The sequence below is a fragment of the Bos indicus genome, chromosome 11 (assembly GCF_029378745.1).
Source record: "Bos indicus isolate NIAB-ARS_2022 breed Sahiwal x Tharparkar chromosome 11, NIAB-ARS_B.indTharparkar_mat_pri_1.0, whole genome shotgun sequence".
In the NCBI taxonomy this organism is placed as follows: Eukaryota; Metazoa; Chordata; class Mammalia; order Artiodactyla; family Bovidae; genus Bos; species Bos indicus.
Genome location: NC_091770.1, coordinates 78,327,624 through 78,352,571, shown reverse-complemented (window position 1 = coordinate 78,352,571; position 24,948 = coordinate 78,327,624). Strand labels below are relative to the sequence as shown.

The window sequence follows — 24,948 nt, the reverse complement described above, 5'->3', positions numbered from 1 at the left end:
TTTGTCAGGTTTTGGTATTAGGGTGATGGTGGCCTCATAGAATGAGTTTGGAAGTTTACCTTCCTCTGCAATTTTCTGGAAGAGTTTGAGTAGGATAGGTGTTAGCTCTTTTCTAAATTTTTGGTAGAATTCAGCTGTGAAGCCGTCTGGACCTGGGCTTTTGTTTGCTGGAAGATTTCTGGTTACAGTTTCAATTTCGATGCTTTTGATGGGTCTGTTAAGATTTTCTATTTCTTCCTGGTTCAGTTTTGGAAAGTTGTACTTTTCTAAGAATTTGTCCATTTCTTCCAAGTTGTCCATTTTACTGGCATATAATTGCTGATAGTAGTCTCTTATGATGCTTTGTATTTCTGTGTTGTCTGCTGTGATCTCTCCATTGATTTGGTTTTTCTCCCTTTGTTTCCTGAAGAGTCTGGCTAATGTGTCAATTTTATTTATCCTCTCAAGAACCAGCTTTTGGCTTTGTTGATTTTTGCTATGGTCTCTTTTGTTTCTTTTGCATTTATTTCTGCCCTAATTTTTAAGATTTCTTTCCTTCTAACCCTGGGGTTCTTCATTTCTTCCTCTTCTAGTTCTTTAAGTGTAGAGTTAGGTTATTTATTTGACTTTTTTCTTGTTTCTTGAGGTATGTCTGTATTGCTATGTACCTTCTCCTTAGCACTGCTTTTACAGTGTCCCACAGGTTTTGGGTTGTTGTGTTTTCATTTTCATTCGTTTCTATGCATATTTTGATTTCTTCTGTGATTTGTTGGTTATTGAGCAGTGTGTTGTTCAGCCTCCATATGTTGGAATTTTAAAATTTTTCTCCTGTAATTGAGATCTAATCTTACTGCATTGTGGTCAGAAACGATGCTTGGAATGATTTCAGTTTTTTTGAATTTACCATGGCTAGATTTATGGCCCAGGATGTGATCGATCCTGGAGAAGGTTCTGTGTGCGCTTGAGAAAAAGGTGAAATTCATTGTTTTGGAGTGAAATGTCCTATAGATATCAATTAGGTCTAACTGGTCTATTGTATATAGTTTGTGTTTCCTTGTTAATTTTCTGTTTAGTTGATCTATCCATAGGTTTGAGTGGGGTATTAAAGTCTCCCACTATTATTGTGTTATTGTTAATTTCCTCTTTCATACTTGTTAGCATTTGTCTTACATACTACAGTGCTCCTATGTTGGGTGCATTTATATTTATAATTGTTATATCTTCTTCTTGGGTTGATCCTTTGATCATTATGTAGTGTTCTTCTTTGTCTCTTTTCACAGCCTTTGTTTTAAAGTCTATTTTATCTGAGTATTGCTACTCCTGCTTTTGGTCTCTGTTTGTGTAGAATATCTTTTTCCAGCCCTTCACTTTCAGTCTGTATGTGTCCCTTGTTTTGAGGTGGGTCTCTTGTAGAGAACATATATAGGGGTCTTGTTTTTGTATCCATTCAGCCAGTCTTTGTCTTTTGGTTGGGGCATTCAACTCATTTACGTTTAAGGTAATTATTGATAAGTATGATCCTGTTGCTATTTACTTTATTGTTTTGGGTTTGAGTTTATACACCCTTTTTGTGTTTCCTATCTAGAGAAGATCCTTTAGCATTTGTTGGAGAGCTGGTTTGGTGGTGCTGAATTCTCTCAGCTTTTGCTTGTCTGTAAAGCTTTTGATTTCTCATTCATATTTCAATGAGATCCTTGCTGGGTATAGTAATCTGGGCTGTAGGTTATTTTCTTTCATCACTTTAAGTATGTCCTGCCATTCCCTCCTGGCTTGAAGAGTTTCTATTGAAAGATCAGCTGCTATCCTTATGGGAATCCCCTTGTGTGTTATTTGTTGGTTTTCCCTTTAATATGTTTGATATTTGATCTTTGTTAATTTGATTAATATGTGTCTCAGGGTGTTTTGCCTTGGGTTTATCCTGTTTGGGACTCTCTGGGTTTCTTGGACTTGGGTGATTATTTCCTTCCCCATTTTAAGGAAGTTTTCAACTATTATCTCCTCAAGTATTTTCTCATGGTCTTTCTTTTTGTTTTCTTCTTGGACTCCTATGATTCGAATGTTGGGGCGTTTAATATTGTCCCAGAGGTCTCTGAGATTGTCCTCATTTCTTTTGTTTTTCTTTTTTCCTCTCTGATTCATTTATTTCTACCATTCTATCTTCTACCTCACTAATCCTATCTTCTGCCTCTGTTATTCTACTGTTGGTTCCCTCCAGAGTGTTTTTGATATAATTTATTGCATTATTCATTATATATTGACTCTTTTTTATTTCTTCTAGGTCCTTGTTAAACCTTTCTTGCATCTTCTCAATCATTGTCTCCAGGCTATTTATCTATGATTCCATTTTGTTTTCAAGATTTTGGATCATTTTCACTATCATTATTCGGAATTCTTTATCAGGTAAATTCCCTATCTCTTCCTCTTTTGTTTGGTTTGGTGGGCATTTATCCTGTTCCTTTACCTGGTGGGTATTCCTCTGTCTCTTCATCTTGTTTATATTGCTGTGTTTGGGGTGGCCTTTGTGTATTCTGGCAGTTTGTGAAGTTCTCTTTATTGTGGAGTTTCCTCACTGTGGGTGGCATGTCAAGATTTCCTGGTTAGGGAAGCTTGTGTCAGTGTTCTGGTGGGTGGAGCTGGATTTCTTCTCTCTGGAGTGCAATGAAGTGTCCAGTAATGAGTTGAGATGTCAGTGGGTTTGGAGTGACTTTGGGCAGCCTGTATATTGAAGCTCAGGGCTATGTTCCTATGTTGGTGGAGAATTTGCGTGGTATGTCTTGCTCTGGAACTTGTTGGCCCTTGGGTGGTACTTGGTTTCAGTGTAGGTATGGAGGTGTTTGATGAGCTCCTGTCGATTAATGTTCCCTGGAGTCAGGAGTTCTCTGGTCTTCTCAGGATTTGGACTTAAGCCTCCTGCTTCTGGTTTTCAGTCTTATTTTTACAGTAGCCTCAAGACTTCTCCATCTATACAGCACCGCTGATAAAACACCTAGGTTAAAGATGAAAAGTTTCTCCACAATGAGGGACACCCAGAGAGGTTCACAGAGTTACATGGAGAAGAGAAGAGGGAGGAGGGAGATAGAGGTGACCAGGATGAGATGAGGTGAAATCAAAAGAGAGCAAGCTAGCCAGTAATCACTTCCTTATGTGTGCTCCACAGTCTGGACCGCTCAGAGATGTTCACAGAGTTATACAGAGAAGAGAAGAGGGAGAAAGGAGACAGAGGTGGCCAGGAGGATAAACAGGGGAATCAAAAGGAGAGAGACAGATCCAGCCAGTAGTCAGTTCCCTAAGTGTTCTCCACTGTCAGGAACATACAAAGAGATTCACAGAGTTGGGTAGAGAAGAGAAGGGGAGAGGGAGGAAATAGAGGCAACCTGGTGGAGAGAGCAGTCAAGCCAGTAATCTCACTCCCAAGTAAAAATGGGTATTGACTGGGTTCCTAAAAGGTACAAAATTGATAACAAATACCAAAAAGCAAAGATTAAAAATCTAGAGTAGAAGTTGGATTTTCAAAAATACAATATTAAAGGGAAAAAAAAAGTCACAAAGATTATAAAATATATATATATGAAGTTTGCTTAAAAAAATAGGGTCTTTTTTTTGCAAAGTAATAGGTTATAAAAATGAAAATTAAAGGAGTAATAGAGGACTTAAAATTAAAAAAAAATTAAGGAATGATAGTAAAAACATATTTAGGACTTTCTCTGGTGGTGGTGTGGGCAGTGTATGGTCAGTTCACTTTCGGATAATTCCTGGATCCGGCTTATATTTCTCAAGATCTATAGGCCCCTTCCTATGTAGTAGGTGCTAACTACAGGGTTTTAATCTATTGCACCTGTCACTTCCAAGGAGGTTCCCTCTGTTTTAGCTTCTTCTGTTTGCTGGTCTCTTCAGTGTCTAATTTCCGCCCTGACACAGGAGTGGTGGCGGACACTTTTTTAGGCTCACTTGTTCAGTCGTGCTGTGGGGAGGGAGGAACACTGCAAACAACACTGGCGTGTGCTCGCAGTGACTCAGCCACATTGGGTTTGCCCCCGCTCACAGAGTGTGTGCTTTCCCTGTCTACACTACTTAGGCTCAACCTCTGCTGGGGACTGTCTGAGGCTGGCCCTGGGCTGCATGCACCTCCCAGGTCTAAGCCGCTTAGGTTCAGGCACTCAGGAAGTCCTCAGAGGCGCTGACTCGGTGGGCCTGCATTTTGTGCCCTTCCCAGGTCCGAGCTGCTCTAGTGACCAGGTGTTTGGCAAGTGCGGTAGCCGCAACTTATTGCCTCCCCCATCCCTGCTGCTCGGTTTTCTGGGTGTACAACCAGAGCTCTTACTCAGGAGAATGTTGGCCATCCAGAATCCTAAGAAGTCTTGATTAGCAACAAAGCCTGATTCCAGTTTGGTAGATAATGCCTCTCTAGGGCCACGATTGCCCCCTTCTGGCTCTGGCTGCCTGTCACCGGAGGGGAATGGTCTGCAGCTGGCTAGCTCTACTCAGTGCTTTGTTCTGTGAACGGGCCTGCTGGTGTCTTAGGTTAGGGCTTTTCGCGCAGCTCTTGTCAGTCCTTTGTTCTGTGAGCAGGCCTGGCAGTGTCTTAGGTTAGGGCTTTTCGCCTGGTAGCTATCCCACAGTCTGGTTTGCTACCCCAAGTTAGTTCCCTCAGATAGCCCTCGGCATTCAGGCCGGGTCCTTGCTCTAAGCAATGCAGCTACGCCTCCCTGCCCAGCCCGCACTTGCTAGTGGCAGGTGCAGGCGTCTATGCTGCTTCTCTGCTGGGGGAGTTACCGTTGGGCAGGTAATCTGTGGGTTTTAATTATTTATTATTTTTCCTCCCGGTTATGTTGCCCTCTGTGGTTCCAAGTCTCATCACAGACTCGGCAGTGAGAGTGTTACCTGGTGTTTGGAAATGTCTCTCTTTTTTAAGACTCCCTTCCCGGGACGGAGCTCCGTCCCTACCTCTTTTGTCTCTCTTTTTATCTTTTATATTTTTTCCTACCTCCTTTCGAAGACAATGGGCTGCTTTTATGGGTGCCTGATGTTTTCTGCCACCATTCAGAAGTTGTTTTGTGGAATTTACTCAGAGTTCAAATGTTCTTTTGATGAATTTGTGGGGGAAAAAGTAGTCTCCCCGTCCTATTTCTCCGCCATCTTAGGACCGCCTCCCCCCATGTGTTTTTATTTACAAGGTTCTGAAATGGTTTGTTTTCACATCATTTTGATATTTTAAGACCTCTGATCTTTGATGACTTATTTCCTTTATCTCTTAATATTCTAAAAAAAACATTTAAAAATTCTTTTCAGAACTTTAAAGTTCTTATTTCTACATTATGGGTATAAACTCTATTATATGACTACTCTTTGTTGTCTGCATTGTAATTTCTGTTTTAGATACTATCTTATATGAGAGATTCTCTTACATTTATTCATCCCAATTGACAAATACACACTGTAGGGTGAAGTCTCCAAATCAAGTCTTTATTAGTGGTTTGGGCATCTAACCCCTTCAACCCCAGTCCTGGGATGAGCAGGCCATTTTATTTATCCTCTTGCAGTCAGTCCTCTGCAGGCCTCATAGTTTATTTCCAGTTTACTCCTATGGATCACATCTCAATTTCCTACCCTATAGAACCCAGCCATCAAAACAACCCCATCTTTTTCTTTTCTCTCCCTCTTTTCAGTGTGGATGTACATTTTAAAACATAAAATACTCTATATCTATCACGTCTTTCTGGTCGAGTCCATGGGCCAAGTTTTAGCCTACTACCTATTTTTGTATAAATTAGCTAAAAATGATTTAAATATTTTTAAATGGTTGAAAATGGTAATTTGTAACAATTGAAAATTATCCAAAATTCAAGTAACAGTGCCCACAGTAAAGTTGAAGAGAAAACAGTTGTACTCATTTATGTACTGTCTCTGGCTGCTTTGTTCTATAAGAGGAAGGTCGAGTAGTTGTGACAGAAAACATATGGCATGTAAAATTTAAAATATTTGCTACCTGGAACTTTATAGAAAAAAGTCTGTCAACCTTCATTCTAGAACATGCACCATCTGCTATGGTAGTTACTACCATATATAGCTACTGAACATTTACAATGAGACTAGTCTAAACTGAGATTTGCTACAAGTGGGAATATGCACACCTAATTTCAAACACTATATAAAAAAAAGAATTTATTACTAAGTTTTATATTGACTACATTTGAGATATTTTCAATATAATGGGATAAATAAAATATTATTCAAACTAATTGCACATACCTCTTTTTACTTTTCAAAATGTGGCTACTATAGAATTTTAAATTCTATGGAGCACATATTTCTATTGGTATAATGTCATGGTAGAGAGTTCTGACAAAACATGGTCCACTGGAGAAGGGAATGACAAACCACTTCAGTATTCTTGCCTTGAGAACCCCATGAACAGTATGAAAAGGCAAAAAGAGGACAATGAAAGATGAACTCCCCAGGTCAGTAGGTGCCCAATATGCTAGTGGAGATCCAGTGGCGAAATAACTACAGAAACAATGAAGAGACGGAGCCAAAGCAAAAACAATACCTAGTTGTGGATGTGACTGGTGATGGAAGTAAAGTCCGATGCTGTAAAGGATACTGCATAGGAACCTAGAATGTTAGGTCCATGAATCAAGGTAAATTGGAAGTGGTCAAACAGGAGATGGCAAGAGTGAACATAGACAATTTAGGAATCAGTGAACTAAAATGGACTGGAATGGGTGAATTTAACTCAGATGACCATTATATCTACTACTGTGGGCCAGAATCCCTTGGAAGAAATGGAGCAGTCATCATAGTCAACAACACGAGTCTGAAATGCAGTACTTGGATGCAATCTCAAAATGACAGAATGGACTACAGAGAAAGCTGAGTGCAGAAGAATTGATGCTTTTGAACTGTGGAGTTGGAGAAGACTCTTGAGAGTCCCTTGGACTGCAGGGAGATCAAACCAGCCAATCCTAAAGGAAATCAGTCCCGAATTATCATTGGAAGGACTGATGCTGAAGCTCAAGTTCCAATACTTTGGCCACCTGATGCGAAGAACTGACTCACTAGAACAAGACACTGATGCTGGGAAAGACTGAAGGCAGGAGGAGAAGGGGATGACAGAGGATGAGACGGTTGGATAGCATTACCGACTCAATGGACATGAATCTGAGTAAACTCCAGGAGTTGGTGATGGATAGGGAGACCTGGGTGCTGCAGTCCATGGGGATGAAAAGAGTCGACACGACTGAGCAACTGAACTGAACTGAACCTAAATAACTATCAGCCAGCTAAGAGATGACTCAGCAAATCTGGATAAAAGGACTAATGATCAACTCATCTCTATTTAACAATGGAACAAAGATGGGATCCATTTTGGTAAGTTATGCTTTCTTAGAAATTTCCATTCTATTCAAGTTTTCAGATTTATTTGCATACTTTCCCTGGTTTCACAAAGAAGTTCTAACTTATGCCAAATCTTTTATAAGGTCAAATGTAATTGAAAATACTCCAAGGCATTAAAAAAAATAAACACTTTTAAACTATTTTTAGAAAGTAAGTATACTGATATCAAAATCTAACAAAAAAATGCATACACACACACACAGGCTAAATTCATTTATATGTTGATAAAAATCCTAAATAAAACATTAGCAAATTAAAAGAGCTCAATATATATACAATTATTTTAAATTTTAAGAGCACAGGAATGACTCAATTATTAGAAAACAGCATTAATAAAATTTAACAAACATTAATCAAGAGCTTTGTTCATAGTGATGCCTTGTAAGGCTCGCCTGACTTCCCATTCCAGGATGTCTGGCTCTAGGTGAGTGATCACACCATCGTGATTATCTGGGTCGTGAAGATCTTTTTTGTACAGTTCTTCTATGTATTCTTGCCACCTCTTCTTAATATCTTCTTCTTCTGTTAGGGCCATACCATTTCTGTCCTTTATCGAGCCCATCTTTGCATGAAATGTTCCCTTGGTATCTCTAATTTTCTTGAAGAGATCTCTAGTCTTTCCCATTCTGTTGTTTTCCTCTATTTCTTTGCATTGATCACTGAGGAAGGCTTTCTTATCTCTTCTTGCTATTCTTTGGAACTCTGCATTCAGATACTTATGTCTTTCCTTTTCTCCTTTGCTTTTCGCTTCTCTTCTTTTCATAGCTATTAGTAAGGCCTCCCCAGACAGCCATTTTGCTTTTTTGCATTTCTTTTCCATGCGGATGGTCTTGATCCCTGTTCTCCTGTACAATGTCACGAACCCCCGTCCATAGTTCCTCAGGCATTCTATCTATAGGATCTAGTTCCTTAAATCTATTTCTCACTTCCACTGTATAATCATTAGGAATTTGATTTAGGTCATACCTGAATGGTATAGTGGTTTTCCCTACTTTCTTCAATTTAAGTCTGAATTTGGCAATAAGGAGTTCATGGTCTGAGCCACAGTCAGCTCCTGGTCTTGTTTTTGCTGACTGTATAGAGCTTCTCCATCTTTGGCTGCAAAGAATATAATCAGTCTGATTTTGGTGTTGACCATCTGGTGATGTCCATGTGTAGAGTCTTCTCTTGTGTTGTTGGAAGAGGGTGTTTGCTATGACCAGTGTGTTCTCTTGGCAAAACTCTATTAGCTTTTTTCCTGCTTCATTCCGTATTCCAAGGCCAAATTTGCCTGTTACCCCAGGTGTTTCTTGACTTCCTACTTCTGCATTCCAGTGCCCTATAATGAAAAGGACATCTTTTTTGGGTGTTAGTTCTAAAAGGTCTTGTAGGTCTTCATAGAACCGTTCAACTTCAGCTTCTTCAGCGTTACTGGTGGAGGTGATGGAATTCCAGTTGAGCTATTTCAAATCCTGAAAGATGATGCTGTGAAAGTGCTGCACTCAATATGCCAGCAAATTTGGAAAACTCAGCAGTGGCCACGGGACTGGAAAAGGTCAGTTTTCATTCCAATCCCAAAGAAAGGCAATGCCAAAGAATGCTTAAACTACCGCACAATTGCACTCATCTCACACGCTAGTAAAGTAATGCTCAAAATTCTCCAAGCCAGGCTTCAGCAATATGTGAACCGTGAACTTCCTGATGTTCAAGCTGGTTTTAGAAAAGGCAGAAGAACCAGAGATCAAATTGCCAACATCTGCTGGATCATGGAAAAAGCAAGAGTTCCAGAAAAACATCTATTTCTGCTTTACTGACTATGCCAAAGCCTTTGTGTGGATCACAATATACTGTGGAAAATTCTGAAAGAGATGGGAATACCAGACCACCTGATCTGTCTCTTGAGAAATTTGTATGCAGGTCAGGAAGCAACAGTTAGAACTGGACATGGAACAACAGACTGGTTCCAAATAGGTAAAGGAGTTCGTCAAGGCTGTATATTGTCACCCTGCTTATTTAACTTATATGCAGAGTACATCATGAGAAATGCCGGGCTGGAAGAAGCACAAGCTGGAATCAAGATTACCAGGAGAAATATCAATAACCTCAGATATGCAGATGACACCACCCTTATGGCAGAAAGTAAATAGGAACTAAAAAGCCTCTTGATGAAAGTGAAAGAGGAGAGTGAAAAAGTTGGCTTAAAGCTCAACATTCAGAAAACGAAGATCATGGCATCTGGTCCCATCACTTCATAGCAAATAGATGGGGAAACAGTGCAAACAGTGTCAGACTTTATTTTTGGGGGCTCCAAAGTCACTGCAGATGGTGATTGCAGCCATGAAATTAAGAGATGCTTACTCCTTGGAAGGAAAGTTATGACCAACCTAGATAGCATATTCAAAAACAGAGACATTACTTTGCCAACAAAGGTCCGTCTAGTCAAGGCTATGGTTTTTCCAGTGGTCATGTATGGATGTGAGAGTTAGACTGTGAAGGAAGCTGAGCACCAAAGAATTGATGCTTTTGAACTGTGTTGTTGGAGAAGACTCTTTAGAGTCCCTTGGACTGCAAGGAGATCCAACCAGTCCATTCTAAAGGAGATCAGTCCTGGGGTTCTTTGGAAGAAATGAAGCTAAAGCTGAAACTCCAATATTTTGGCCACCTCATGCGAAGAGCTGACTCATTGGAAAAGACTCTGATGCTGGGAGGGATTGGAAGCAGGAGCAGAAGGGGACGACAGAGGATGCGATGGCTGGATGTCATCACTGACTTGATGGACATGAGTTTCGGTGAACTCTGGGAGTTGGTGATGGACAGGGAGGCCTGGCGTGCTGCAATTCATGGGGTCGCAAAGAGTGGGACATGACTGAGCGACTGAACTGAACTGAACTGAACTGAACTGAATCAAGAGTTTTCACAGATACCAGTTTAAAGATACAATGAAAGACAGGAAGACATTTACAATGATAGCAAAAGATAAAATACCAAAGAACAAACCTACTGAAAAATATGCAAACTTATATGAGAGAAACTTTAAAGCACTCATAAACACCACAAAAGCAAACTTCAACAACATTAAAGACACACTAGCTTCTGGAAGAATACTTACTGTCATAAAGATGTTAATTTTCATAAGTTAATTTAAGATTTTAACCTGGTCTGAAAGTAAACAGGGGCTTCCCAGATGGTTCAGTGGTAAAAAAATCCACCTGCCAATGTAGGAGACATAGGTTTGATCCCTGGGTCAGGATGATACCCTGGAGGAGGAAATGGCAACCCACTCCAGTATTCTCGCCTGGAGAATTACATGGACAGAGGAGTCTGGTGGGCTACAGTCCATGGGATCACAAAGAGTCGAACACTAAGCACACATGCATATGGGAGTAAATAAGAGGATTTTAAAGCTCATATGAAAGAAAAGGCAAGAGCTGAAAATTTTAAACTACCAAAAGGAAGAGCAATAATGGGTATCCCAGCCTACAACATATAAATCATATGATAAAGTGTCAAGAAATAAAAAGTGTTGTAATGGCCCACGAGTAGACAGGAATCAATGTTTCTAACAATGAGTGAAGAAGCACTATATACAGGGATAAAGATGGCTGGGGAAAAGTATAAAAACACAGGTCCAGAGCGCATGCTGCTATTAGAAGTCATCTAGAAATATGTGGTCACCTATGATTAAAACTGAAAATAAAATTTTGGACCTGGAAAGACTTCTTGGATTGACCCAAAACAGTACAAAGTTAAGGGAATAGAACTAACTTAGCATATCTCATCCCTGGTCTCCAAACATCCTGATGTTGAGAGTGGAAATAAATCAAGGTCAGCCAAAATTAGGTGTTAAGAATGGTTCCCACGAATCTATACACATGATAAAACGACACACATCTATACACACACATTTACCAACGGCTGTGTTACTATACTATAATTATGTTAACATGTAGTCGTTTAGGGAAAACTAGATGGGGAATCTGTGTACTCTCCTTGCCACCTCATGTGAATCAGTAATTATTTCAAAATAAGTTAAAAAAAAAAAAAAAGCCAACAACCTCAACAGAAAAACAGGTACTAATAATGCCTGAAGTCTACCAGTAAGACATACGCAATCATAGTATTTCACATTATAGTCTTTACTATAAAGCTCAAAGACTAAATAGCCTAATGAAGTAAGGAAGAAAAAATTAAAAAAATTTTTCTCGGGATTCTTACTTCCAGCCCATTTTAAAAACAAACACTCTGACTTGATATGAACACCCAAAAGGATGCTTGAATTTCAAAGTGTTTAATGCTCTCCATTTCACACTAAGAAAAAAAACTTATGTGCTGACAGCTTTCATCAAGTTACAGATTTTTATTTCACCAAGAATACAAGTAAAAGCCAAACTGTCCTTTCCTAATCTTTACTCTTGCCATGTAATCTACTACTGTTTTATCTCAATGAGATGTTTCAGGAAGTAATGAAATAACACCATTAAATAAGATCTAAACACTTTAATACAAGATTTTCTAACACTGTAATTAAAATGGTAACTTATAAAGACTCACCTATATGTGGCTGCTGAGCTGTGGCTAATGCATACTGCTGCTGCTGAGCTGCAGTTAACTGCTGAACTGTTAGTGCATTAGTCCTCTGAAAAAGCTATTAAGAAAAATATTGAATACAGAGATTAGTCTCATAGCATTTCATTTTTGTTTAGAAAGCTAAGAACGGAATATTACAAATACATATTTTAATCACTTTCTTAACTATAAGGACATTTTATTCAATAAAACATTAAAGTGTTTAAAAATATCCCTATTATTTATGTCAACATCTCACAGCACTTCAGGCTATACTACTACTAGCTAAGAGGAACATTGCTAAAGGAGGAGTATTCTTTACCTGCTGCTGGGAATTGTAGTCAAAAAGGCCTACAGTAGCTCCTGAAGAGTCCATTGGTACCTGATTACCAGGATAGTCAAACTGTAAGGAATCCAGACCAACTTGTTCCATGGCATCCAGATTCTGAGTTTCAGGATTTGAAAATTCTTCAACAAGTGGTTTATTAGATGTAGGATTAGGAAGAGGCCCCAGTCCTTCTGGGGGATTAGTATTGGGGCCCAGGCGCTCAACTACTTCAGTTGGAGAGGCTTGACGACTTCCAGGAGTACGACTATGTAAAAGAAAACAGAAATGAGTAAAAGTAACAAGTATGTCAAAAGGTGAAATCAGAAAGTAGGAAAATCACGGAAAACAAATGGTGGTAAAACACAAAAGGCAAATTAGGGACCCTAGGTCACTAAACATTGCTCTTTATCGCTTTTTTTTTCCTGTTTAATCCAGCTTACACTTAAAAGCTGACATGGTTTCATTGTTCAATTATTAGTGACAACTGTCCCCAATTTTAATAGCATAAAGATGTAATTCAATTTTACAGATAAGGAAATTGTCCAATATCACGATTTAGGCTTAGAGTACTCAAAACTTTTGTTTCAAATCACAAACAAAATGAGCAGTGGGTATGAACAGCAGACTACCATGCAACAAATATGAGAAGACTTGAAACCAAAATCTACCCACCATACTCCCATCCTGTCTACTAGCATAGCTGTCCTAACATCTTGCCTAATACTTCGGGGGGGCGGGGCAGGGTGGGAAACTGGCCAGAAAGCATCATATGGCCTTCAGAACTGAAGGCTGTATAATACAGAATACAAAAGAAAAGGGCAGTGAACCAAGACAGAAAGCTGACTCCTGACTCTAAAACATTATTCTGAGTAAATCATTTCAACACCCAGGTCTCAGTTTCCTTGAGACAGAGGAGGTGACACTGTAGTCCTATAATAACAAAAACAAAAAGACTGTTTGTAAAAACCCTCTATGAGCTCTCCAAAAACAATCTTTATCATACCAAATTGTTTCAGTTTAAATCAAAATAAATAAAAATGAATATTTATCAAAAGTTAAGCATGTACATCAATGAAAAGTATAATTCTATATACAAAAGAGCAACTTTCTCTACCGATTAGTCTTAATTTTCTGAAGAAATTTATTAACACTAAATTTTAAGCACCGACTCTTCTCTTTTTATCATCATCCTTTACAGTCTAAACTATTTTCACTTTATTTCTGGACATAATTGATCCTTATTAACAGTCTCCTTCCTTCTGTGGAAATAATTTATATAAGATCTTTTCCTTCACAAGAAGTAAATTCATTCTGAAGAACTATCATCTCATAGTATATTCAAATATAAGTACGTTAAATAAATGGTAGTAACTATTATAACCGGTCTTTAAATGTCAACGGTTATCCATATGTAACTGCCCCACCTTTAGGTACTTTACAATGGAATAAATCTGCTAACACGTACAGAACATTTCACAAAGCAACTGACTAATTACAAGAATTGTTTTCCAGATACTTTAGGTTTGTGGACTTACATTTTATTTCAAAATTAACCACTGTCCTTGCAACATCAGAAGAAATTTCAAACTCCTTTCCCCTTTATCCACAATTAAAATTTTCATGTGCATAATCCAAAGGCTTTTCATTCAGAATATATGGAAAGAAAAAAAAAAACTGAAAGGATCTTAAGTCAGTCCATTGAAAAAAAGAAAGAGGTGGGAGGAAGGTCCAAGAGAGAAGGTACGTGTGTGCGCGCGCGCGCGTGTGTGTGTGTGTGTGTGTGTGTGTGTGTATAACTGATCACTTCACTGTACAGCAGAAACACAACATTGTAAAGCAATTATACAACAGTAACAACAAAAAACGAAAGCCTGCTATATTTCTTTCATACCTTTCAGTTCTATTCCAAGAGATGATGTATCAGTTAATGTAATAATGATGTGCTACCATAGTGACCATATGACCACAGCTATTACTTTGAAATATTTTTATACTGTTGAAGACAATATTGCATCAGAAATACTTTATAAGCAATTTAAAAAACCTACTACAAACTTAACAGAATTAGAATGCTATTGAATGTAAAGTTCATATTAATATGGAGAAATATAGTCTTTCTTTTTTTTTTTTTAAGAAATATAGTCTTTCATACAAAACAACTCTAATACAGCAAAAAAAAAAAAAAAAGAGGATTCAAAAGAAAAAGTCATTATGCTATGAGTGGTGCTATTTTCTTGCTATAGTTAATGGTGTATTAACACTTCAATTATAAATGTATGTTCTGCAGGGTTTATAATCAACTCAGTTTTAAATGCATGCCCTTGAAACACAGATTAGGTAATAGCAGAAGAGCAAAATCAGAATAAGGTTCTAAAACAAACTGAGTAGCATTAAATTTATTTCTTGTCAAAAGAGGTTTACTGGTTTTGGATGCTTTTTTGCATTTAGAACAGATTTAAATGGCACTGTTTTTAAGAAGTATTGTTACTCTGTTTTTTGATAATTAAAGGTAGGTACATGTTTATGTTTATTAACAACTAACTAATATTTCATGGTTCGTAAGATCGCAAAGAAACAACTATTTTCAGGTATAGGCCCCAAAGCATCTGATTACTGAAGTATATTTCAGTATATGAAGAAACAACTCCCTAATATTTAGATGAATGTGCACTGCCTAATCTAAGTCCAAAGGCTAGAACAAAAGAAATACTTGCCATAAAAAGACAACAAAAAATCTACAACTGAACTTAAATTCTGAACGTAACACTAATTTTTAGAAGTCTGATATGTTCTTCCCATCCTAATTTCAGGAATATGATTAAGTATCAGCACAAACTCAGAAAAGGGGGATAGGATACAATACAGAGATAGAAGGAAGAGGAAACTCTACAGAAAGGTGCTGAAGAGCAAACTCAAGAAGAGTTTGCCAAGAAAAATCACAGATTAAACCTTAAATTCACTAAACTTTAGCAGGGAGAAAACAGTTAAAATTTAGACTACCATATTAGTAGAAAGGTAATAGCAATTTCTAACATTACTTAATGGGATGCACTGTTTTAGAGAATTTTGAAGACTTATCTTTTTAAAAAATGGCACATAATCATTAACTAAATACTCCTTATAAAAAATTTTAAATCTTCCAGATTAATACAAGGTACAAAGGGAAATTAAAAAACCCAAAGTTGGAAAAATACCTAAATCAGTCATATCAGCTAGTAGCAATAATCCCTAAAGAAATATGATTTTCTTCTTGAGAAAGTGAAAATCTTACTTAAAATCTTTGCAATCGGCATCCATTCCATTTGGCAAACCTCTGCCATTTATTTTAGAATCATCATCATCTCCTTGCTTAAGATCTCTGTTTTGGTCCTCCTCAAATGGAGAAGCCTTGCCTTTTTGATCTCCTTTCTCAGGTCCATCTGTTTCAGCATCTCTAGTGCCCTGAGGAAAAAGAGTCTGTTTGATTCTGAATATTTAATAGAACACAAAAAAAGGCACCACAAGGTGACCTAAAACTACACTATAGTGCATGTAAACAATAAAAACATTGAATCTTATTTTAATTTTGTAGTCAACGAATTTATCAAAGGCCAAAAAAATTGAGTACAAACCAGTGATTTATAACAGAAGGGCTAAGGCAACCTTAACTATAGCGGTGCTAGAAAAGCAGTAACACCACAAGTGAAATTAAAATTCTACTTAATGAAAGATGATTTTGTTTTTTTAACTGTCATATCAAGTACTACCATGAATAAGCAATTTTAATCTTACAAACTTTTTAAATTAATATGATTTTTTGGGAAACATGATTAAGATTATAAATATTCCCAGCGGTTCTACCATTTCATGTATTTCAAGAAGGGGCCAAGAGAAGAAAACAAGAGCACCAATAGCTATAAAATTACCTTTAATTCTAGGAAGGGCCAGAATAAGAAACTGACTTAAAGACAACCGAATAACCATCTAGCAACTTAAAAACATTTCTTCATTCAAAATACTTACAAAAGTTCCCTTCCTAAATCGAGAATCCAATTTATCAGCAGGAGAAGAACTTAATACATATTCTACCATGCTCACACCAAGGCCTCCACTTTCTGATCGCGGAGACAATATTGCATTTACTTCACTGTTTCCATGAAAACCCTGTCCAGATCTTCTCTGTACCATAATAGGCTGGGACATTGAATGGTCTGTTTGGAAAAAAGAAAACAATTACAAATTTGTACTTTTAAGCTAACCAAATGTATTCATATCAATTAATACACTAAAGAAAAATCAGCATACTGAATTAATATACTAAGGAAAAATCAGTATATTGTTTTGTTTTGAATGTTACTGTAATCTTTATAAAAACATCTTCAATCTGTTTAGACTCAATGCCCTTTGGACATTTCTTGAGAATACAGATTACGAAAGTCATTTGGTAAAAAGCAGGTAAAAGGCTATCTGAAGAATAATCAAATTCAGAAGTCACTGGCAATAGAAACAATTTGAAGTCTCCACTGCCTTTAAGCCTCTTATTAATAAGTTCTATTGTCAATTCAGAACAACTCAAACCAAAAAACTTTAGAAATAAAGTTTTTTTTGAAATAAAAATAACTCCTCTTAAACTTTAGAAATAAAGTTTACTTTGAAATAAAAATAACTCCTCTTAAATTGACGGAGGCACTTCTCAGGCTCATAGTCATGTACTGGACAGATTCAGAATACATGGCTGTACTGCTATAAACATAGATGACTAAGTTCATTCAAAAAAGCCAGTAATATCACAGAATTTTCTATTCTTGGTGTAAAGACTAAGAATCAGTTTTTTTAAAAGATTCCTTTTTTAAAGATTAAAAATATTTTTTTAATTAAAAAAAATCCTTCTAGTCTAAAAGTTTACCATTTATTTTTAACAAAAAATTATCCATCTGGTACAAATACCTTTTCTACGTATTTTGTGATAAAAAGGCAATACTTAAGATTTGAAAGCAAATACAAACATAAAAACATTTGAGGCAAGACTCACCCAGATTTGCAGAAAAAAACTTTGAACCAATATGCTAAGCATTGTGATATGTATGTGGGATCTAAGAACACAACAGTCCCTGTACTCTAAGAGATTATAGGTTTAACAGGAAGCAATCATAGTAAGAGTAAAAGCACTTCAATAAAAATAATCCAGGATACTATGGGGAAGAGAAAGAGTATTCATCACTTATCCCCAGTCTTAGAGTGAATCCCAAAGGAAGTGATATGAAGGACAGAGAGCAAAAAATAGGTGAAAATGGGGGTGGAAAGCACTCTGGTTAGAGAAACCAGTATGCTCAAAGACCTAAAAGTGCCAGGAGAACACAATGAAGTTAATAATCATTTTTATTGAACATAAATAATTCAGTTCAGCTGAGAAGGAAGTATGTGTATGATAAAATTTCCTGTGGTCATGGAAAGAACTGTAGAATGACAATTCTTTTAGGACAAGGAATGTCATTTGCATATTTATACATGCTTGGCACTCAATAAATGTTTACTTAGTAAACAAAATCATCCATCCATTTCTAATTTTCTCATGTCTCCTGGTAAAAACTTACATTCATCTTCAAAATTTTATCCATACAACAAAAAAAGTTGGGAGGGAGTGATACAAGGAATTAACTAAAATTATAAACTTGACACTAAAAAGATATATCAGGAGTATATAAACAGTTGCTTAAATGTTTTACTGTTGGTACCAGTTGTCTTCCAAATACAACATACCAAAAATATCTCCCTAACATTCATCTTGAAAGGATTTCTCATTACCATGTTGTGCTCAAGATGTTTTGCTTTGGAATGCTTTTAAAAATATTTGGTTCTGATAAATAAAGCAATTAACCATTTACCTTTCAAAACAAAAATCAAAACATGCTTTTCAACCAAATTTTCAAGCATGTTGTTTTAGCAAACAAAGTGCCTTTTGTGTAGAAAATGTATCCTGGCCCAAATAACTGAATAACTTAAATTATATAAGTTTAATCTATATAGGTTAATACAAATCCAGGAAAAAAAAATTCCGAGGGCAGGGATCACATATCTCATTTATCTTTGTATTCTCCAAAACTGGCACATTATATTACATATTGGTTGAACGCAAATAAAATTCCCAGTATTTTAGTCTAATTTAGTATTTAGCAAAGTTTTCAATCTGTTTCCATTTTGATTATAAATAGTACTAAAAATTTTCAGCTTTTCCTAACTTTTAAACAATTACCTTTAAGAACAAAATTTAAAACCGTAAAGAACTTAAAAATCTTCTTAATGATTTAAGGAGAAAAAAAGTACCTGGCAATTTATACTCAAAATAGAAAGTTAATTCCAGAAACTTGATTTTATATTACTTTGATCATCTTGTGTAGTTTTAATAAGCTGCTTTTAGTTATAAAGCGGAATCTTACTTGTTAAATACATGTTGAAAGTTTCACATGTACATCTCAAATTTTACTGAGAAACATTTAAAAATATAATCAGTAGTATTTTAAGAATATAAGTATGCTCTGTAATTTACCAATAAATACTGTCACCCGCATGAGTTACACTCCTTACATTCCAGTTCCTTTTCCCTTAAGAATTTCTTGGACCTCAGTCTTTGTTTCCTATGGATATCAAAAACATTCAAAGGCTGCTCCCTGTCTGGGAATTCTATCTTACTATGGGGGTTTATTTCCTTTATGGTTGTGGCTAATGTTTAATAAAGCTAGTCTGAGCTGCAGTTAATAGATCACTATCCATTGATACAATTCAAGCTTAAAAATTCCTATGGTTAAATTGTGTCCTATATTTAAATGGAAATTAAGAATTTTATAATCAGAGTTTAACCCCAAATAAAACTTAATAAAATCTTACTGTGACAAACATTTCTAATCAATAAATGAACCATTAGGTATGGCTTACTTTACATAAGAAAATGTGTATTATGAGGACACATGAAATCCTCAAAGATACCACAAAGTTTCTCCAGGTATCGTTTGGGAGCAGTAGGGTTTAAAAAAAGTCAAGTATTCAACAAATCCAGAACTCTCACACATACACCAATAACTTACGAGAAGTTCCCCATGCAGTCTCTCTCCATTCATCATCCCCAAGAAATATGCCTTTTTGTCCATCTTTTGTTGAATCATCAGGTTCCCAAAATTTTTTGGTAGGCAAAAGCTATATGGAAGGGAAAAAATTATTACATTTAAATTTCATCCTAAGTACAAAAAGCAAAAACACAGCAGAAAGCAAACTTACCATCAATAGGCACAAGTTAGTTTTCAATGCTAACGAAAATTCAAGAGTGCCCTGTTTCCTAATTTGTCTAGTTAATAATAACTCCCCATTTATGCTTGGATACTGGTTCTAATAACTCTATACCTGAAAAGTCAACTTCATACTTCTGCATTTTTCAAATGGTTTTACTGTCATGTGGTATTTTTAATGAATTCTTTCAAAAGACTTACTAAATTTCTTAAAACAGATAATACAATAAAAATATTTATACAAATGATTAAAGTTTTCTCTTTACTTCCAAGTACTGCCCTTGGAATATCTCCTATCCTACAGCTTCAATGACAGACAATTCTTCTTCTTACTTAACAATTCATTTGAGGTGAACTTCACAATTCTTCCTATGTTCTCAATAGTAACAATCTACTGATCCTAAAGCAGGAAGCAGGATGGTGGAAGAGATACATTAAGAAGACCCTTAAATACTTTTTGAGATAATCTCAAAGCCCTGTGTCCAATTCTATGTTGTAACACACGGAAGGATATAAAACTGTGTTGGTATAACCATTTGATGATTAATAAAAATGTACATTTGGTCAATTCCTAATGAGACTTTATAGTATTCATCCAGGTCTCTCCTGTCTACCTTTCCTGACACTCAGAAGAACCAGACTGAGGGTATGTTTGTTTGAAAAGAACAGACTGGTTTTCTAAACAATGCATGTGACATTTAAGTAAGCATCTGTAAGACACTCATTCCTTTCAGCCCATAATTATTAGATCCTCATAATTAAGCTTGTATATACTTCTATTGCTACACTTAAAATACTAAATTACCTGTATCTGCCTCTGTAAGGGCATGGTGACCTTATCTTCAGAGAGCTCACAAATATATAACACCCATACTATAATGAACTTAGTGAAACTTATATGGGGTCTTGAGAGATAAGACTGTGTGTGTGTCAGGGATCTAAAGTGTGAATGGAAGGTGGGGAGGACATAAGAAGTGATGAACAAAGGCACAACTTGAGAAAACGCATAGTTTGTAGAACAGGGTGTGAGATGGACAAACAGATGTGGGAGCTGATGCTGTGAAAGCTATCTAGGCAGATTATGAGGAACCTCAAAGTTCTAAGAATAATGGATATTCTAGACCAGAGGCAAGGAAATCATTCAGGAGAATTACAACAGAGTCAAGACGACAAGAACTGAAACAGGGCACTGACAGAAAAAACTGAGAAAATAAAATAGATTTCAGAGACATTCAGGGGAGTCAATAGGATACTAACAAAAATGAAAGGCTGATTAAAAAGAATAAAACTTTACAATGTGAGTAACAAGGTAAATGATAGTACTACCGACCAAAACAAACACAAAAACAGGATAAGCAGCTTTTGTGGGGAGCAGGGTGGATTCAATTTGGGCGTATGCCTAATCTATGGATCTTTTGCTAAACTAAATACTGTTAATTTTAAAGGAAACTAAGTTGTCTATTTAAAAAAAAAGAAAAAAACTTTTGCCATGTTAGGATCTTCCTGAGCTGCAAATGATTTGTATTTAAAGTACAGACATTTTATTTCTATTATTATTTTAAAAGAGATTTTGTTGATTTATTTTGGCCACAACTACGTGGCTTGTGGGATACTAGTTCCCTGACCAAGGGTTGAACCCTACCGAGGTCAGCGAAGAGCCCTACACACTGGACCAACAGGGAATTCCCTAAAGTATAGGCATTTTAAACAATAATCTATACTAATAAAGATTCCAGTAAAATACAACTTTGGTTGTTTCGATTTTTAAAAAAATCTCACTATAAAGTTTCATGCAAATATTCAAACAAAATGTTAAGATGATAATATAATACTAAAACACTGCTCTTGATATACTTAAATTATTGAACAATTATTCACAGTGAAACCCAAGTTAATCCCTTTAAAGTACTGTATAAATAAGCCATTTTAGGCAGAAGAAAATGGTTCCTATAAGAATAAGATTTTTATCCTATATTTCATAAAGATAAGTGTTTTAATATTAAAATAAGGATAACAAGTAATCAAAAATGAAGTCATAATAAGTTAATTAGAAGCATTTATTAGACATAGAAGCGGCTGAAACAAACTGATCTTGTGAGGTAGTAGAAGTGAGAATTTTTTGAGGAGACTATTCCAGTCTTTTGGGATAAGATTCCATGTAATGCTATAATAGTTCACAGATCACTGCTTTGACATTCAAACTATAAAACCTGGAGGGAGTCTACACCAAGGACTTATTCAGTGTGCCTACTTTCTGCCAAGCACTGTGCTATGACTATCTCTTCATTTTGCAAGCATTTATAAATTATCATGGACAAACAATTTAGTAGTTAATAAAATTAACACTTCTCCTAACAAAGGCCTTTATCACCATTCCAGAGACAGCTGTGACAATGCAGACACTGATTTCAAATACTGTTAGAGAAACTACTAGCCAAGAATTAAGTTAAAATGGACTAAATATAGGGGAAGGCAATAAATAGAACAGCTTAAAAAAAAAAAAAAAGTAAAAAATTAAGGGGTACAGTGGTTGGAATAGCAATAAAAAGTGTTTTGCCCCTGGAGACTCTTTTACTGTAGCAGAAATGGGAAAGCACATTACAGAAAAGGCTAAGAGATCTTGAAGATCTGTAAAATACATTATCTAATACTGCTTCATGTTACTTCCCTAATTCGCAAAAGCTCTAAACCAAGGTCAAACAACTTGGTATTTCTTGTCAAGAAAATACTCCCCTGTCCTTCCAACTCAGAAATGATTAGGTGGACATACAGATTCAAATCCCCACTATCCACCATTTCATTAGTTCTTTCTTTAAAGAAGCACTTATGCCTTGCCCTTTTCATCTCCAAAGAAATCAGTCAACACTCTAGTAAACTACTATACTACTTCAAAATAAGTAATAAATAAAATTCTTGCTAGAATTTTTATTATGAGTTACACTTACACGTTAGATTTTTCTAATACAAATTGTCAGGTAAAATCACCAAACCAAAAAAATTAACATAATTCTAAAAATTAAGAGAACTTCAGGGCTTTATGTCTACATTATAGTGTTCATATAACATCCAAACTGGGACAGTTTGAGAAAGAGAGTACTAATAACAATTATGCCATGAAAACATGTATCTGGACTGTCTGAACAAATCAGGATATAAGGTGACTCTATTTACAATGCAAGTTAATACAAGGTACAGATGCTAACAATTAGGCATGTAGAAAACAAAAGCCACAAGGGAGTCCTCTAGAACTGCAGAATGGTGCTTTTCCAGACTTTAGTCCTCTCTGTTAATAAAAGATATCGATACTTAATGTTTTCAAATCACACTACTCTCAAATCTTTTACATTCTCAATACCTCTTAATATCACAGCAAATATTATTAGATGTCATCACTTCCAATGGGAAGCAGTACTGTAAACAGTCAAGGCACTCAAGACTTCAATCTGTTGTTAAAACATTATTACATTGTACTGGGCCAGATAATTAACTCAGCCTCAGTTTCTTCATCTGAAAGGTAAGGATAATAATAAAGCTACTGTTTTAGAGTTTCTATGAGGTTACAATACAAGAACACAAATAAACTATTTAGAACAGCATTGAGCATATGCCAAAATAAGTAGTAAATATCTTCACGACCAAAAGTATGAATCTTAATATTACCAAACATGAATAACATGCTGTCCAGTAACATTTAACTGGCTGATTATTTTAAATGATTATAATAACATTCATTACAAATATCTTGTCTATAGCTGTTTGCCTTCTTTTTTAGTTTGAGTATCCTAGGGGGACCATGAAACTACACTTATAAAACAGTTGCCTAATAGTTATATTTTGCATAAGGACACAGAATCAGAGATTAAGTAAACTATCCAAGATTACATATAATATTACATACATGTATAGCTAGTTAGGCAGCATTAGGAGTTGAATCCATAACTGCTTAATTACAAAGCCCATATTTTTACACTTAACTACCACAGAAGACGTTTCTTTCCAATAGTAGTCTAATTTATCAGTATTCTAAAAATATCCAGTTATTAGGCCACAATAACCATAATGAAAAAAATAAAAGCTTCAGATATTATCATGATATTCAGACCATATAATGTAGATATTCATTAGAGTGGATAAAGTTCAAGACAGAATGGCTAAGATAGGAATTTACAGACATAACTATAATCAGCTCGGAGAAGGCAATGGCAACCCATTCCAGTACTCTTGCCGGGCAAATCCCATGGACAGAGGAGCCTGGTGGGCTGCAGTCCATGGGGTCGCTAGGAGTCGGACACGACTGAGCAACTTCACTTTCACTTTCATGCCCTGGAGAAGGAAATGGCAACCCACTCTGGTATTCTTGCCTGGAGGATCCCAGGGATGGCGGAGCCTGGTGGGCTGCCGTCTATGGGGTCGCACAGAGTTGGACACGACTGAAGCGACTTAGCATAGCATAATCAGCTGGTTTCCACTCCAGTTATCCCTAACATCTCAGATCAGAGCATTTGAGAGACATATGTGACTCATACAAGTACTATTCTTATTACTACCTTCAAAGAGTCAATCTTTCTCAAGGTCATATAGCACTAGTGATAGACCTGAGAGAAAACGGAAGTCTCCTTAATCTTCTCTCCGATATGTTTTCCACTTCACCATACTACCTGGGATCTAACTACACAAATTTTCTTTAATATTTTCTTTAAATATTACTGTGTCAGAAAAGAAAGGAGAGAGTTTTGCCATACTAAGCTATGAAATACTTCCCAAAAACACATTAACTCAATGATTTAAAGTTAAATTTTGGGTTCCCTAAAGAATTTCAGGCAGGAGCCTTTTTCTTATTTAAAAGTCTATGTACATATACTCACTCACACACTGAATTCCTGTTAATTTTTATATATAAAAATAGGTAGGTATGTGTCTCACTTTTACTTTTCACCTTCCTGCATTGGAGAAGGAAATGGCAACCCACTCCAGTGTTCTTGCCTGGAGAATCCCAGGGACAGGGGAGCCTGGTGGGCTGCCATCTATGGGGTCGTACAGAGTCGGACATGACTGAAGCGACTTAGCAGTAGCAGCAGCAGTATAGTTTTAAAACAACATACTAATGAAAATGAGGTCAACCTCCTATGGGTTAGCTTTGCTCTTTTTAAGCCATGTGACATAATACAAATTGGGGCTTTCTGGCAAAAATGTGCTATGGAAAAAACTGGAAAGGATGAGTTTATGAATGGATGATTACAAAGCTATTCCTATTTTGGATGAACAACCAGAAGAAACTGTCCTTCTGATGATGAGTCAGTAAAAGCTATCATGATCTACATAACCCAATACATTTGGAAATAACCCTATATGCAATGCAGTGCTCTGTACATTAGATTTACAACTTAAGACATAATAAATAAGTAAAGCTTTATTTAAAAAAAAAAGTCAAGATAGGGCAAT

At 36.2% G+C, this 24,948-nt stretch overlaps 1 protein-coding gene across 11 annotated transcripts in view; it reads right to left on the bottom strand.

Annotated features, from left to right (window-relative positions):
• PUM2 (pumilio RNA binding family member 2) overlaps positions 1-24,948 on the bottom strand; it is a 116,517-nt gene that overhangs the window by 63,519 nt on the left and 28,050 nt on the right. For 10 of the 11 annotated variants that reach the window (XM_019970648.2, XM_070799096.1, XM_019970647.2 and 7 more), the window contains 5 exons: positions 19,309-19,417; positions 16,250-16,437; positions 15,519-15,688; positions 12,242-12,512; positions 11,905-11,998 (listed from right to left, as the gene is read on the bottom strand). In XM_019970648.2, coding sequence (XP_019826207.2) covers positions 11,905-11,998; positions 12,242-12,512; positions 15,519-15,688; positions 16,250-16,437; positions 19,309-19,417 — 832 coding nt within the window. Of the gene's footprint in view, positions 1-11,904; positions 11,999-12,241; positions 12,513-15,518; positions 15,689-16,249; positions 16,438-19,308; positions 19,418-24,948 lie in introns of those variants that run through there. The other variant, XM_019970658.2, reaches the window with a different exon arrangement.